Source organism: Sebastes fasciatus, chromosome 7, assembly GCF_043250625.1.
Source record: "Sebastes fasciatus isolate fSebFas1 chromosome 7, fSebFas1.pri, whole genome shotgun sequence".
NCBI lineage: Eukaryota > Metazoa > Chordata > Actinopteri > Perciformes > Sebastidae > Sebastes > Sebastes fasciatus.
Window position 1 is genome coordinate 2,687,524 of NC_133801.1, and position 14,423 is coordinate 2,701,946.

The following is a 14,423-nucleotide window of genomic DNA, read 5'->3' on the forward strand; positions in this document are numbered from 1 at the left end:
TGACCACCAGGTGTCACTGTGGCTCCATGTGGGGGCCGCGCCGCCTGGCTGCCGGCCTCGGTGGAGGCTCTGTGTGGCAGTCGCTAACAGTTTAGTCACTGTGCCGTCCTGCTGCTTGGTGCCAGGCTCGGATAATAAAAGCACACTGAAGGAGGCCCCGATGCCTCGTGGCTCTGCAGAGCGCACGGTGATGCTATCTGCCAGTGTCTGCCTGTGTCTCTCCACCCTCGCTCTCCCTCTCTGTGGTAATCGCTGAGGTGGGATTGCATCGGCGGGAGCCAGCATGTGTTGAATTAATGTGTGTATTTTTGTGCGGTGTGTGTAGCTCGTCTTCATGTCTCTGTTGGGTGTGTGCGCTGTTGTCCGGTGGAAACTGAATGAAGACATATATTATATTTCAGACACCATATATATATATAAACATGCCTCTTCTCAATTCCTACATACTGTGAACTCCATTTAGCACAGTGCTGTAGTTTATTACTAACATCATTGTTCTCTGTATAATAAGGCTGCTGGCCCTGCACACACTAATACCAATCTATTCTTGGCATCTCACCTCCATAACTATGCAATCTCATCACAAGCTGAGACCTACGGTTTACACTTATTGTCTGTACTGAACTGGTGAAAAGAGCCTTAACGTTGTAATGCTGCTTCCTCTCATATAAACTGACCTCTTTCTATTGTAAAAACAACAACAAAATAAAAACATTATGCTCAATGCCATGTTTTTGTCTAATTTAACATGTTTTACTATATTTTCTTTCTGCAACATCTACACATGACAACTACAGTATGGTTAGGGAAAGATCGTTGTTGCTACTGATAATAGGGATGCTAATTTTGAATTAACCGATTATTAACCGTTAACCGACAAGATCAGTGCGTCGCATATAGCGGTGGCTTAAAATAACTCCGGAAGTGGCATTACTGAAAGGTACTGTTTGGTCGGTGTCCCATGTGCGCTCGCGTGTGGCTACGCTGTTCCAACACAAACTACACGGACGCACCAAAACCGCAAAGTTCTATCTAGTGAAGCCCGTCTGTTAAACAGTGTTAACTCTTCCTGCTTCAGCCTCCCGACCGCGGCCAGAAGACACAGGGGAGACCGTATCTTTGGTCTCCAGGGCCGGAGTCTCTGCTGTACTCTGCTCCTCTGCCTGCCTTCTCTCACACACTGCGCTCGCTCTCACTCGCTCTCTCGCTCCACCTCTCACGTGCATGCTGCTCACTCCACACTGCAGAAGAGTTAGTTTAGCTCTGAGAATATCTAGTGAATGTTCAGTGGACGTTTGTGCAGAAATAACTGCTGCAGCTCCTCCAGACCAACAGAGGTTTCCTGTGTTGTTTCCTGCTGCTGAGTGAATAGACGGGGCTCCGGAGCGAGAAACGTTATCGTCTCCGATCAAAACTCCGGTGTCTCCCCTGTTCCCTCTGACCGTGGTCGGGAGGCTGAAGCAGGAAAACACAGGATCAGCATTGATTCATGGAGAGACCTTGGTCTGGTCAGCTAACATTACTGCCAAGCAGCTGAAATATAGAGTGATATTGTGCTTTTAGCTGACGTGTGTCGCCTCACTGTGTTGAGCGATGCTCCTTCATGTCTATGTAGAGCGAGCACAAGCGCCAGCAACAGGACGCTGACTTTAGTTGACTTAACGGACACAGGTGTCGCTGTTAACAAGCCATTTCTGATTCTTACATAGAGTCCCTTTAAGTGCGTAAGTTATGTGACAAATAAATCAACGTTGACTTCTGGTTTCACACGGGACATGGACGCTGGTCTCCTGGGCAAAGATCCAGTGTTTTTTGACACACCTATCCAACCTCCTCCCTACACGGCGTTCGCTGCACTTTATACTTCCTGTTTCACGATTAAGTGAATTGGACACAAATTGATTTTGTGGAATATACATGAATTACAGAGCATTACTTTTCGTAGGTATATTTATGAACGGTGTATGCGAACAGTCTGATTCGTGGGCTAACAACTATTTTTGCTATTGCTAAACAAAGGATTACTTGTAGGTATGTTGTCAATTCAAAGCACGAGCGAGGTAACGTGAACACCTTTTTTTGCTGTCTTCATTTCGGACTCAGTTGAAGTCTGTTTGCACTGATATACCTACATCCATTTATTTCATTAACGCCATTCGATAAGAAACTTGTTCTGGGACCATAGAGAGCCCAGGGAGGTGAGTACTATATACAATTTATGCTGTTTTTTGGTGAACTATTCCTTTAAGTGGTGGACCGACTTGCCATCCCTACTTTTAGTTTATCCGTTTGTGTGTGTGTGTCTAGACCAGAAGTCAGCAAACCTTTACTATCAAAAGAGCCATTTTACTTACTGTACTACGAAGTATTAGGGCCACATTGAGGGGAAACAAAATCAGAGATTTCCAGAATAAAGTCATAATATAAAGAGAAAAAATTCATAACTTTAAGAGAAAGAAAGTCGTAATATTACGAGAATAAAGTAATAACTGTACTTGAAAAAAGTCGGAATATTACGGGAATAAAGTCATAACTTTATAATATTATGACTTCATTCTTGAAATTTAAGATTTATTTATTTTTCTTCAATGTGGTCCTAATACTCCGTCGTACCGTCGTACCATAGACCTACAACAATGATAAATAAAAATGAAAATGTAAACAAATCATTTTCAAATGTCCATTTTTCAATCCCCCTGGGAGCCGCTGGAGAGGAGCTTAAGAGCTGCAGGTTGCTGACGCCTGCTCTAGTGGGAGAGGGTACTGATGGCTGACCAACAAACAGGTGGTTCATATGGATTGGAGGGAAAGCAGGCGCGTTGAGATTGCCTTTGTGAGTATGTTTGTTGTGTGTGTGGTTGATATTAAACCCACAACAAATGGTCCAAGGGCCAGCGGGGGATGCTGAGATTGCTTCCATCGAAAAAAAAAATTGTGTTTCTGCGTGAGTGTGTGTGTGTGTGTGTGCGTGTGCGTGTGCGTGTGTGTGTGCGTGTGGGCATACATGCATGACAAACTGTGTGTTTTCAGATGGGAGGTGTGTTATTACAGGATGGAGAGGAGGGACAAGATGATGACTAGATATAAAGAGGGTGTAATATTATAGAGGAAGAGTGTGGTAGTGGAATGGTGGATGATGGATGAAGAAGTGGACAAAGAAATGAGCAAAAAGCAAAAAGGGAAGTGGGGTGAAAAACAAAAGGGGGGGAGATGGAGAAAAAGAAAAAAGGAGGAAAGGAGGAAGGAAGAGAAGAAGAGTCAACTCTTAATCATTATTATTTATTACACGGATGTTAAATTGTTGCTGGAGGACCGTTTTTGTGTCAAATGACTGATTTCTTAAGTAAGTAGCCGTGCAATAGGCGGGATAATGTACAGCTAGCGGGTCACTCCCTGGGTCCAACAATGACCGGCTCGCTGTACATTATCCCTTACCTAATGAGAGAAAAGAGAACAGGGGAGGAGAACAACTAGAGAGTGAAATGAAAAAGAAAGTTAAGGAAAGAGAAAAATAAAGTGGAAGTGAGAGAGGACGGTGAAGAAGAGAGGAGGAACGCGACAGAAGGGAAATGAACTACTGGAGCCTCTTTCACACATAGCTCCCAGTAAATTACTGGGTTGACCTTTCGGGCACCACTAGTGACTTTCACTATTCACATATGCACCACATACAATTCTACAATTTCATTTAGCAGACGCTTTCGTCCAAAGCAATGTGCAGATCTGGTATATTTTCACATCTATAATAAGAGTTTATTTCAACCAGACCAGAGCTGGTGATGGCTGCAAAGACTAACCAAGACGGATTTGGTGAGTTTTATTCTGTTTCTGTCGAGTTTGAATCAAAATGTTTTACGATGTTCCGCCACTAGAACAGCTGAAGCAACTACGAAGAAACTACGTTTACACACAACACACCTGAGGGAATATATCGGCGATCACCTGTTGTTGGGCTGAGGACGGCCGGTTGGAAAACTTTAACATATCGCCCAACCCTAGTATGCTTTAGGGCGTGGCTACCTTGTGATTGACAAGTCGCTACCACGGCGTTGTCTTACAACTTTAACCCTTTCACTGTGTGTTTTCAGTTCACCAAAGTTAATTGTAACATTGTGGTCGCTTAAAAATGTCTTGTTCAGCGTTCGGTTGTACTTAACTCCACCCTCTTGTGTCACTCCTGGATCCAAAAAAAGAAGATTGCAGCGACTAAAATGCCGAACTCGAGGCTTCAAAACCGTAGTCCATGAACCAATGGGTGACGTATACAGCCTATGGTGTTTTTACATTTGCATTAACATGCCGATGTCCCTGATCCAGATCAAGTGTCCAGACAGATCACAGATCAACACCGCGTGGAAAGATATCCAAGACATCCACCCAAAGGAACAGCGTGTAAACTTCATTTTAAATACTGCAGAAAACACGGGAAGCAGGTCGACACAGAACCTCGTGACACAGAAAAGAGCATCTTCCGTCATGTTTCTGTCATGTTGCTTGTAAAATGTTTTCAGAGAATCAAAAGAATGAATCCAAAGGCTGTATGTGTGAGCTCACACAGGACATGTGAACCACAGGCACAAATGACTTGTTCTGCCTGTTTAGTTAAACAGTGAAAGGAGCCGACAGCGTCGGTGTCACACTCCATCCATTGAACTACGCAGCGTTCACGGAGATAAAACAGAAAAGAAAACAGCTCATAAATTGTGTGAAGGGGGAGAAAATCCTCCAGCGCTTTGATAGATACCTCGCGATATACATCACAATTTGAGAGTGAAATTGGTAACAGAAATATCACAAGATAAAGAGAAAAGCTATGGCGGAGGATAAGAGACGAACAGAACGACCTTGAACTCGGATATGAAAGGAGATGAGAAGAGAAGGAAGGCATCAAAACAAAACAACAACTCATTAAAATCAAACAAATGACTAGAGGGAGGGAGACACGGGGAGGGAAACAACATGTGTTTGTTTTGGGAGGAAGAAGCAACAGGAAGTAATAGAGAGAATGTGTTTGCCCAAGGTAGAGAGAGAAAGTAGTACAGGGTGATATGGTGAGAAAATCTAACTAATGCTAACTGATAAAATCAGGGAAATTTGAGTTTTGGCTGACCTGTGAGATAATCACACTGTCAGTTACTAGTCTGGAGAAGAGTTCATCTGGGGCTTTATTCACAAAGTTACCTCAACAGTTAGCTTAGCTAACTCGCTCAGCCGTGTTGTGTGTTGATGTAGCCAGGTGGAACTGACGTTGGGGAATGATTGTTCCGGCCGGACCTGTAATGTAGTGCACTGGCAGTGATTAGATGATAAAAGGCAGCTGCTGGCGCTGAGTCTGCCCTTTGTCTGTTCCGCGTCGGGCCGGTACCAGGGCTGCACAATTAACCAAATATGAATCACTAAATGCTCATCGAAAACTGCATAAATCAAACGCTTACTAAACTAACAGCTAGAGATGAACCGTCAAACGGAGGTTCCATTGTGTTACGTTATGATGCGTTCAAGCTCTACTCAGTAAAAATGCATATTGGGCTATTTTGGTGAATAAATCCAGTTGTTTGAAGGAGACGTTTTCACAGCAATATGACCAGTTAACTTCCTAACACTAGCTCTAAGCAGCTTAAGATATATAATTATAACTACTAATGCCAAGAATTTTTGTAATCAAAGCAAATATTTAAATATAAATACAACAATTAATTTCCTAATCATTTGAATTTTGTGTTTTTATATATTTAACTAATATAGATGAAAATAACAAAGCAAAAGGATAACATTTAGAGTTTTTGATGGTTGAAATGTAGCACCACATGGAAGTGAAAGCAGGGCTTTCTTTATTTAAATGTGAAATTGAAATAAAAATATTTTGTTTCTGAAATGTAATATAATCGTGACCTCAATATTGATTAAAATAATCGTGATTATCATTTTGGCCATAATTGTGCAGCCCTAGCTGGTAGGTTGTGTGGGTCAAGTGAAGCACAGTGTGACTGAGGGTAAAAGTCCGGTGGGACCGTAAACCAGCTCATGTCGCCGTCCGGTGTGGCAACGGGAGCTGCATGCTGACAGACGTTACCGGCGTGAAGCTGAGCGTATCCGCGGACGTTCTTGCTTCATTGTGAGCTCAGTGTCTCGGAGGCATCTTATCCTGTCGTGGCGGTGTGCTCTGGTGGCTCGCTCATACAACAGTTTTCTGAGCGGTGGCCAATAAGGTTACTTGGGGGACCCGAATACATTTGCTGTACAGCCGCGAGTGTTTGGTTTCGGTTTAACTGTTAGTTTTATCCACCCCGGGCTGTTATGGGCCAACTCATTGTTGGAAATAGTAAGCGCCATGGAGCATAATTTGTGAGCTCCTCGTGAGTTTTGTAGGCTAAACCTAAGGAAGCTGTTTCCTGTGAAGTTTATTTTGAAAAAACTGTGGCGGATATTCACTCTGGACATTTGTCGGAAAATGCACAAAAATGAGGACTAACTTTTCTTAAGATATCATACGAACCGTTGTATGAGAATATGTTGACATATAATGCATTAAGCAGGTCAATAACACATCAAGTGTAAACTATGGCTTTGTATAAGTGTCTTTATACCCATAATGAAAGTAGTAACTAATGTTTACAGTCCTTATTAACATGAAACAACTGGTGATGTTACCAGCTAAATGTGTGTGTGTGTAGGCTCTTTGCACAGTGTGATTTAATGGTGAGTGCCTTCTCCATTCAACCTGAGGTAGCAGCATCGCGTACCTGCAACACCCAGGTGTGTGAGAGCTTGTGTGTGTGTGTGTGTTTTATCCAGGTGAGTGACTGTTCATTAAAGCGTGTTTCTAATGGAAGAGTGCTCAGCCATGCAGGCTGAATGAACTTTGTCCGCATGGTTTACTAAAGCAGCCCACTGCCATGTCCTCTCTGCCTCGTCCTCTCTCAGCGCCCGTCTGTTTCACATTTCAATTTCAAACAAACTTCAAACTCTCTCTCTCTCTCTCTCTCTCTCTCTCTCTCTCTATCAGCCTCTCTCCTCCCCCGTCTTTCTGGCTGCACTACTGTGTACCATATTTAACTGAATTCACTCTGCTCTGTCTAGCTCTGCTTTTCCTGTCAATGTGAAAAACCCAAAGTGTTTCCATCCTTTACTGGATGTGTAGTGTTTACCACGCTGGATTTAACATGTGAGGGTGCAGGTCGTATCCACGGCGACACTCCGATGTTTTATACTTCCTTGTTTCGGCTCGCTGTGGTTTGTTTTGGTTGACGGATACGGAACGGATATGACGTCACGTTACTCAGACTACCACAATAAAAGCGGTAACTTCCTTCTACCTCCACATAGACTGAAATGAAGCAAATATATTGATAAAAAATCGCAATACATAGTTTTTTACTCACCAATGACAGGAGCCGCTCCTCGGCGTAAAGTGGAGTTTTGCTCCAGGTACCAGCAACAAAACAAATCAAAAACAGGGGGAGGGAGGTGGAGTATTGGTTTGGGTCTTAGAGATTGGTGAGTTGTGGGTTTGAATGACAGTTTCTTGTGTGTTATTGAGAGATGGCGTCATCGTCGCAGGCGGGATTTAAGTCCACTACAGTCGTCCCTCGAAGAGAAGCCGCTCCCATCCCCTCCGCTGACGACGACGGCTGGGAGTTTTTATTACCACCTCCACCTAGGAGACAACGAGACGGAGGCATTATTAGGAGCAGGGGACGAAGGAGAGTCACATATTTCCTTCTCCTCGTCCATTCTTGCTCCAGTTACCCTGCCCTGCAGAGGAGGAGCATGGAGGCAGGATGTTGGCTCCTCCTCCTCCTCCTCCGTTGGTCTGGGAGCAGACGTTGGCGTGGCGGGCGGCGGCTTTCTGCTTGTAGTGGTTACTGTGCAGCTTGTACTTCATCAGGAGGATGAAGATGAAGACGAGGACAGAGGCCACGATGATCCCCCCGATGATGATGATCATGGTACCTCCCAGGAACTGGAGAAGAAACATGCAGACAGTTAGCCTGGTGTTTGCAGATCCTAGGATTTATAAACGGCAGTGCGTCGTTGTGTCTGACCTCTCCTTTCACCGTCATGATTCACCAACAACATTACATCAAAAAACAAACTCAACATTAAACCAAATCATCCTTTACTGGGAGCTTTAAAACTGGCTAATTATTTGTGTTTTGAAGTTCATCTTTGACCTTGGAATCAAACTTTTACATCAACCTGAACAAGAACCTGTAAAGTGCTGCAGAATAAATTCAAACGCGGGGGACACTACACACTGGTGTGGGTGGTATGTCCTAGAAAGAAAATGCAACAACGTCAATCACTGGAAAATGAATAGATTGATTTAAACCTCAGTCAATATTCATTTATTACTGGACAGTTTATTTTCCATATACTATGTTTAACTGTGAATTTGCCTGTTATTTACAACCACACAGAATCTTTTGAGTGAAAGACTGATACAAGGTGTAACACACTAACCTGGTCCCGTATCGAGTGACAGCGTCCGTACTCCGTCTCCGTGGTGAAGGACACGCAGCCCACCAGCTTGGTGCCCGTCAGGGCGGTGATGCCGTCGTCGTAGACGGCCAAAACACACAGCTCGTAGTCCCGCGATGACGCCAGGTCACTCAGCAGGAAGTACTTGTGGTTGGCTGGGATCATCCTGAATGAGAGGAAGACAGAGACAAACACAGTTTCAATCTGTTTTGTCCTGATTTGCAGATTATTTATAGAACAGGGGTTCAGGTTGTGGAGAGAGAATTATTTCAATTTTAGATCCTTAACAACAGGAGCAGAGAAACGTCATTCACAATCACAGAGAGCAGGAAGTTAGCAGAAGTCCAGCAGATAGTAAGCATGATACTCCATACTTCTTTTTGGTGTTCATATTAGAGTTAGAGATACATTGAGAGTGACAGTCCAGAGCTCTTCTTCTTCTATCAGATCACATGTGATTATCATAAAGTGGGCATGTCTGTAAAGGGGAGACTTGTGGGTACCCATAGAACCCATTTACATTCACATATCTGGAGGTCAGAGGTCAAGGGACCCCTTTGAAAATGGACATGACAGTTTTTCCTCGCCAAAATTTAGCATAAGTTTGGCGCGTTATTTATCCTCCTTCACGACAAGCTAGTGTGACATGGTTGGTACCGATGGATTCATCAGGTTTTGTAGTTGCATATGATACCAGTATCTTCACTCTAGCTTTAAAACTGAGTCTGCAACAACCTAAAAATCACAAGTTGTGTTAATGTGTTAAAGAAATTAGTGGCGTTAAAACAAATTTACGTAAACACGTTATTATCCCGTTAACGCTGACAGCCCTAGTTTACACTGGAGTTAGTTGAATGCCTGATGCATCTCATACAGACGCTAAAGGGTGCCTTGTGTGTCAGTATCAGATGTCAACGGTCGGCGACACAGCGTCGGTATGTGACGAGTTGGGAAATGGGGCCGGAACACCGGACCATAACCGTCACGGCATCGACTGGGAAGGGGACAAAGGTCAACGACCGGGTGTCAGTGGATGGATGGAGGAAGATCAACATCATCTTTGAACCGAGACATAGTTAAGATCTGCCTACATGTACTGTATGAGCACCTGTTACCACATTAACAAACGCTTTGATCATGTGTTGCCAACTTCACATGACCAAGAGATGAGGCTGAAAGCTCCAAAAAAGCTGGTAAATGAGCCTTGTAGTTTGACACATTTTCATCTTGGTTCCTTTTCCGGGTGTCAAAGGTCATCATACTCATCTGGACATACACAATCAACCACAGGGTTAAACACGGCAGAGCTCAGATTAACTCGTCGGAACGTTTGTACCATGACTTGGTAATTTTCTGTGCAGAGATTCCTTGAAAGTCCCATATTAATGTTACAGTAATTACAGGCTTAACCACAGGAGCAAAAATCAATTTCATTTTTCTCCGTGACTCTGACAATTATTCTGTGCTCGAGGAGGACAGGGGGAGGCCGGCGGCGGAGAGGTCTGCTGCTGTGTATTGAACCAGACCGAATGAAGGAACTGACATAAATGGACTTCTCTCTGTCGCCAAGTAATTCCTCCCTCGTGCAATAACTTTAAGATTAATAAAACTCGGGAAAAGCTATTTTACAAAACTATTTCTCAGACTATTGTTGTGCTGGATGGGTTGTTCCGTCCATTGTTACACAAACTATCAGAAAATACCACAACTTTTCACTGGCTGAGGGGAATTGAATCTCCCGACCCCGGCGGTCTCAGAGCCACGCTCTAACAATTCAGCTGCACAGAGAGTTAACCCTGGAACCATGCCAACAGCAAGTACAATTAGGTTCTTTGAGTCTTTTGGGGCGAGGCCCAAGTAAAGTCATAGGTCTTCAGATGCAAACTGGAAGTCATAATCCCAGTCTTTAAAGTCTCTAGGTGTGTGTCCATCCACATTTTCAATTTACGCATGAAAAACCTGAATGGAAACCCACCAAAACATCTGGAAATATTGCAAAAACGTTTTTACGCTTGCAAAACATGCATGCATTTTGTTAAATGTAGTAATGTGTTTTTAAATGTCATGCAAAATAATAATCCTTCAGTTTCATGAAAAATGCTCTATAAATAAAATGTATTATTATTATTATTACTATGATTATTATGATTATGATTATTATTATTATTATTATTTAATTTGGCTTATAATTAATGTCACTTATTATTTTTTTAATTAATTCTCTAAATGTTTTATTATTTGTAATGGTCTCTATTTTTTATTTTCCTTATATAATTTAGCATCTCTGTCGTTTTATTGTCTACGATATTTGCCTACTTGAGCTACTTGTCATGTATGAAAATGGTCAATAAATAATGTTTATTATAATTATTATTATTATTATTATTATTATTATTTAATTTGGCTTTTACTTAATGTCACTTCTTTTTTTTAATTAATTCTCTAAATTTTTTATTATTTTTAAGGGTCTCTATTTTTTTTAATTTCCTTATATAATATCTCACTTTTTATTGTCTACTATATTTGCCCTTGTTTAAAAGTTGCAATTTTTTTAAAGCACTTGAGCTACTTGTCATGCATGGAAATGGTCAATAAATAATGTTTATTTTTATTATTATTATTATTATTATTATTATTAAAAAGAGTGGTCGCATATTGGCTTTTATTATTGTTTTAATTCTATTTCAGTTAATAAATTGACCTCATGTTTGATGGATCTTATCCGTTATGCAGTTGAATTATATTTTGTTCCTTATCTTTCTGTCTCAGTGCGTCTCTATTTAATCCTGACCAGATAGTCCTCATGCTCACATGTGACATTATTGTATTGATGTTGCAGCTCTGCTGGTTGTAATGACTTCTGTTCCAGTTGTCCTGGAGACAAACAGAAGCAGAGATCCAACACAATAGTTCTGGTAAAGAGAAGAAAGAGCAGAGGACTTTTCCAATAACACAAAAGATTGAAGTTGAAGCAGAAAATTGAAGTGGAGAGAATATACACAGAGAGGAAAGACAGACAGACGGAGGAGACGAGAACAGGGAATGAGGGATGTAGCACTTGCAATTTCCAACTTGAAAATCAAAGGGTACGAAGGTAGAGTGAGATTAAAGACAGACGGGAGGCGAGGAAGACGGCGGTGTAAAGGGGAAATATGGAGGGAGGCAGAAGACAGACAAAGAAGAAGACACTGAGGAGAAAGAGGCGACAAGATAAGACGGAAAAAGGAAAAGAGGAAAATAAAGAAGTGTCACGGTGGAGGACGCGGAGAAACGAGGGGAAGGCGAGACAACACAGACAAGAGACATGACGAGAGAATGAGAATATACAAACGACATGTTTCAGTTAGTGATGCAGAGAGCAGACCTCTACGGTCAACACTGTGCTGGACAGATGATAGAAGTCTATTGACCTGAAGCAGCACACCCATTTTATTCTCCATCCCTATTAAGAAGATGATCTTTGGGGGAAACTTATCTCCATAGCGTTACGCCCAATCAGCTTACTTTGTGTTGTAGCATTAACATTTTCAGGAGCACTGATGCTTGATGTTATTAAAGGGAGTCTTTGTAAGAATCAGAAATGTCTTGTTAACAGCGACACCTGTGTCCGTTAAGTCAACGAAAGTCAGCGTCCTGTTGCTCGCGCTTGCTCGCTCTAAATAGACCTGAACGAGCATCGGTCAAAACAGTGAGGCGACACACGTCAGCTAAAAGCACAATATCACTCTATATTTCAGCTGCTTGGCAGTAATGTTAGCTGACCAGACCAAGGTCTCTCCATGAATCACTGCTGATCCTAGTGTTGGCTTTTCCTGCCTCAGCCTCCCGACCGCGGCCGGAGGGAACGGGGGAGACGCCGGAGTTTTGGTCGGAGACGATAACGTTTCTCTCTGCGGAGCCCCGTCACTTCACAAGACACGGGAAACCTCTGTTGGTCTGGAGGAGCTGCAGCAGTTATTTCTGCACAAACGTCCACTGAACATTCACTAGATATTCTCAGAGCTAAACTAACTCTTCTGCAGTGTGGAGTGAGCAGCATGCACGTGAGAGTGGAGTGAAAGAGTGAGAACGAGCGCGGTGTGTGAGTGAAGGCAGGCAGAGGAGCAGAGGAGCAGAGTACAGCAGAGACTCCGGTCCTGGAGACCGAAGCTACGGTCTCCCCCGCGTCCTCCGACCGCGGCCAACACTGTTTAACAGACGGGCTTCACTAGATACAACCAAGAGGTTTTGGTGCTACCGTGTAGTTATTGTTGGAGTCTGAGTCTGAACAGCGTAGCCACACGCGAGTGCGCGTGGGACATCGACCCACAATGATTTATACGTGTAAGAAGTTACAAACAGTCCCTTTAAATTATTAATATTTGTCACTAAAAATCACTACAAAATCCTATTTTTACTTCCTTGATCTTGAAGCTGATTCATAAACTTAACTTCTCCCTCAAGTCTGTTCTCACAGTTTGCAGCTGTACCTACGAAAAATCATGCACCGTAATTCGTATATAACCCACATAATCAATTTGTATGTAATGTAATCCACATAATCAGAAGGCAAACTGAGGCCAATATGACCAAAATGCACCGACCGTGGCTCTGGAATATCAGCTTGATGAATCCACGCTGCTGTCCGTGGTGCTGAAGTAGCAGACAGATTTGTAATGTGACTTTTTCCTCGGAGTCCCGCCCTTCTGTCAACCTGTTCGTCTTGGATCTGTAGTATTCTCGCTAAGAAATCGCATACTGCACGCCATCGTGAGCCAGGCCAGGTGACGTAGTGTAAAAAATGATTACTAGAGTACTTCTGTTATACACCGATCAGCCAGAACACATGACCACCGGCCTGGTATTGAGGAGGTCCCCCTTTTTGTCACCAAAACAGCCCTGACCCGTCGAGGCATGGACTCCACTAGACCTGTGAAGGTCTGCTGTGGTATCTGGCACCAAGCCGTCAGTAGCAGATCCTTTAAGTTCTGTAAGTTGCGAGGTGGGGCCTCCAAGGATCGGACTTGTTTGTCCAGCACATCCCACAGATGCTCCATTGGATCGAGATCTGGAGAATTTAGCAGCCGAGTCAACACCTCCAACTCGTTGCAATCCACATGATGTAAAAGAAAATTCATCAGAACAGGCCACCTTCTTCCATCGCTCTGTGGTCCAGTTCTGATGTTCACCACGTGCCCATTGTAGGCGCTTTTGGCGATGGACAAGGGTCAGCACGGGCACCCTGACCGGTCTGCGGCTACGCAGCCCCATACGCAACAAACTGCTCCTCACTGTGTGTTCTGACACCTTTCTATCAGAACCAGTATTAACTGTTTCAGCAGTTTGAGCTCCAGTAGCTCTTCTATTGGATCGGACAACACGGGCCAGCCTACGCTCCCCACGTGCATCAATGAGCCTCGGGTCTGACCCTGTCGCCGGTTCACCGGTTCTCCTTCCTCGGACCACTTTTGGTAGGTCCTGACCACTGCAGACCGGGAACATCCCACAAGAGCTGCAGTTCTGAAGATGCTCTGACCCGGTCGTCTAAGCAGCACTATCTGGCCCTCGTCAAAGTCACTCACATCCTTACGCTGGACCATTTTCTCTGCTTCCAACACAAAGTTCAAAATGTTCACTTGCTGTCTAATATATCCCCCCCACTGCCGGGTGCCATGGTAACCAGATAATCAATGTTTGCCAGACTGCGATGGAAGAGGGACTTTCTTCAATCAATGGCGGTTCTTAGTCTGAACATTATATTGTACAAATTGGTCAAATATTTGCTAAAATTCCGACACAACATGGTCACAAGCAGCAGATGGCAGCCTACACGACATGTCACGTTTCCACTTTCAGAATAGTAAGAAAGGAAAAGACTGAATCGTGCAGCAGAGCTCTTCTTTGTTGCTGGGAGAAATTGTATAAAAGGATAAATCTGGTGATATTCCATATTTTTCTTATCG

The 14,423-nt window shown here is 43.3% G+C and overlaps 1 protein-coding gene across 6 annotated transcripts in view; it reads right to left on the reverse strand.

Moving 5' to 3' along the window:
- Positions 1-14,423, reverse strand: part of LOC141771100 (leucine-rich repeat and fibronectin type III domain-containing protein 1-like protein) — a 389,487-nt gene that overhangs the window by 10,360 nt on the left and 364,704 nt on the right. For all 6 annotated transcript variants that reach the window (XM_074641026.1, XM_074641023.1, XM_074641022.1 and 3 more), the window contains 3 exons: positions 8,464-8,647; positions 7,750-7,963; positions 7,383-7,657 (listed from right to left, as the gene is read on the reverse strand). In XM_074641026.1, the coding sequence (XP_074497127.1) occupies positions 7,533-7,657; positions 7,750-7,963; positions 8,464-8,647 (523 nt within the window). In that variant the 3' untranslated portion in view covers positions 7,383-7,532. The remainder of the gene's footprint in view (positions 1-7,382; positions 7,658-7,749; positions 7,964-8,463; positions 8,648-14,423) is intronic.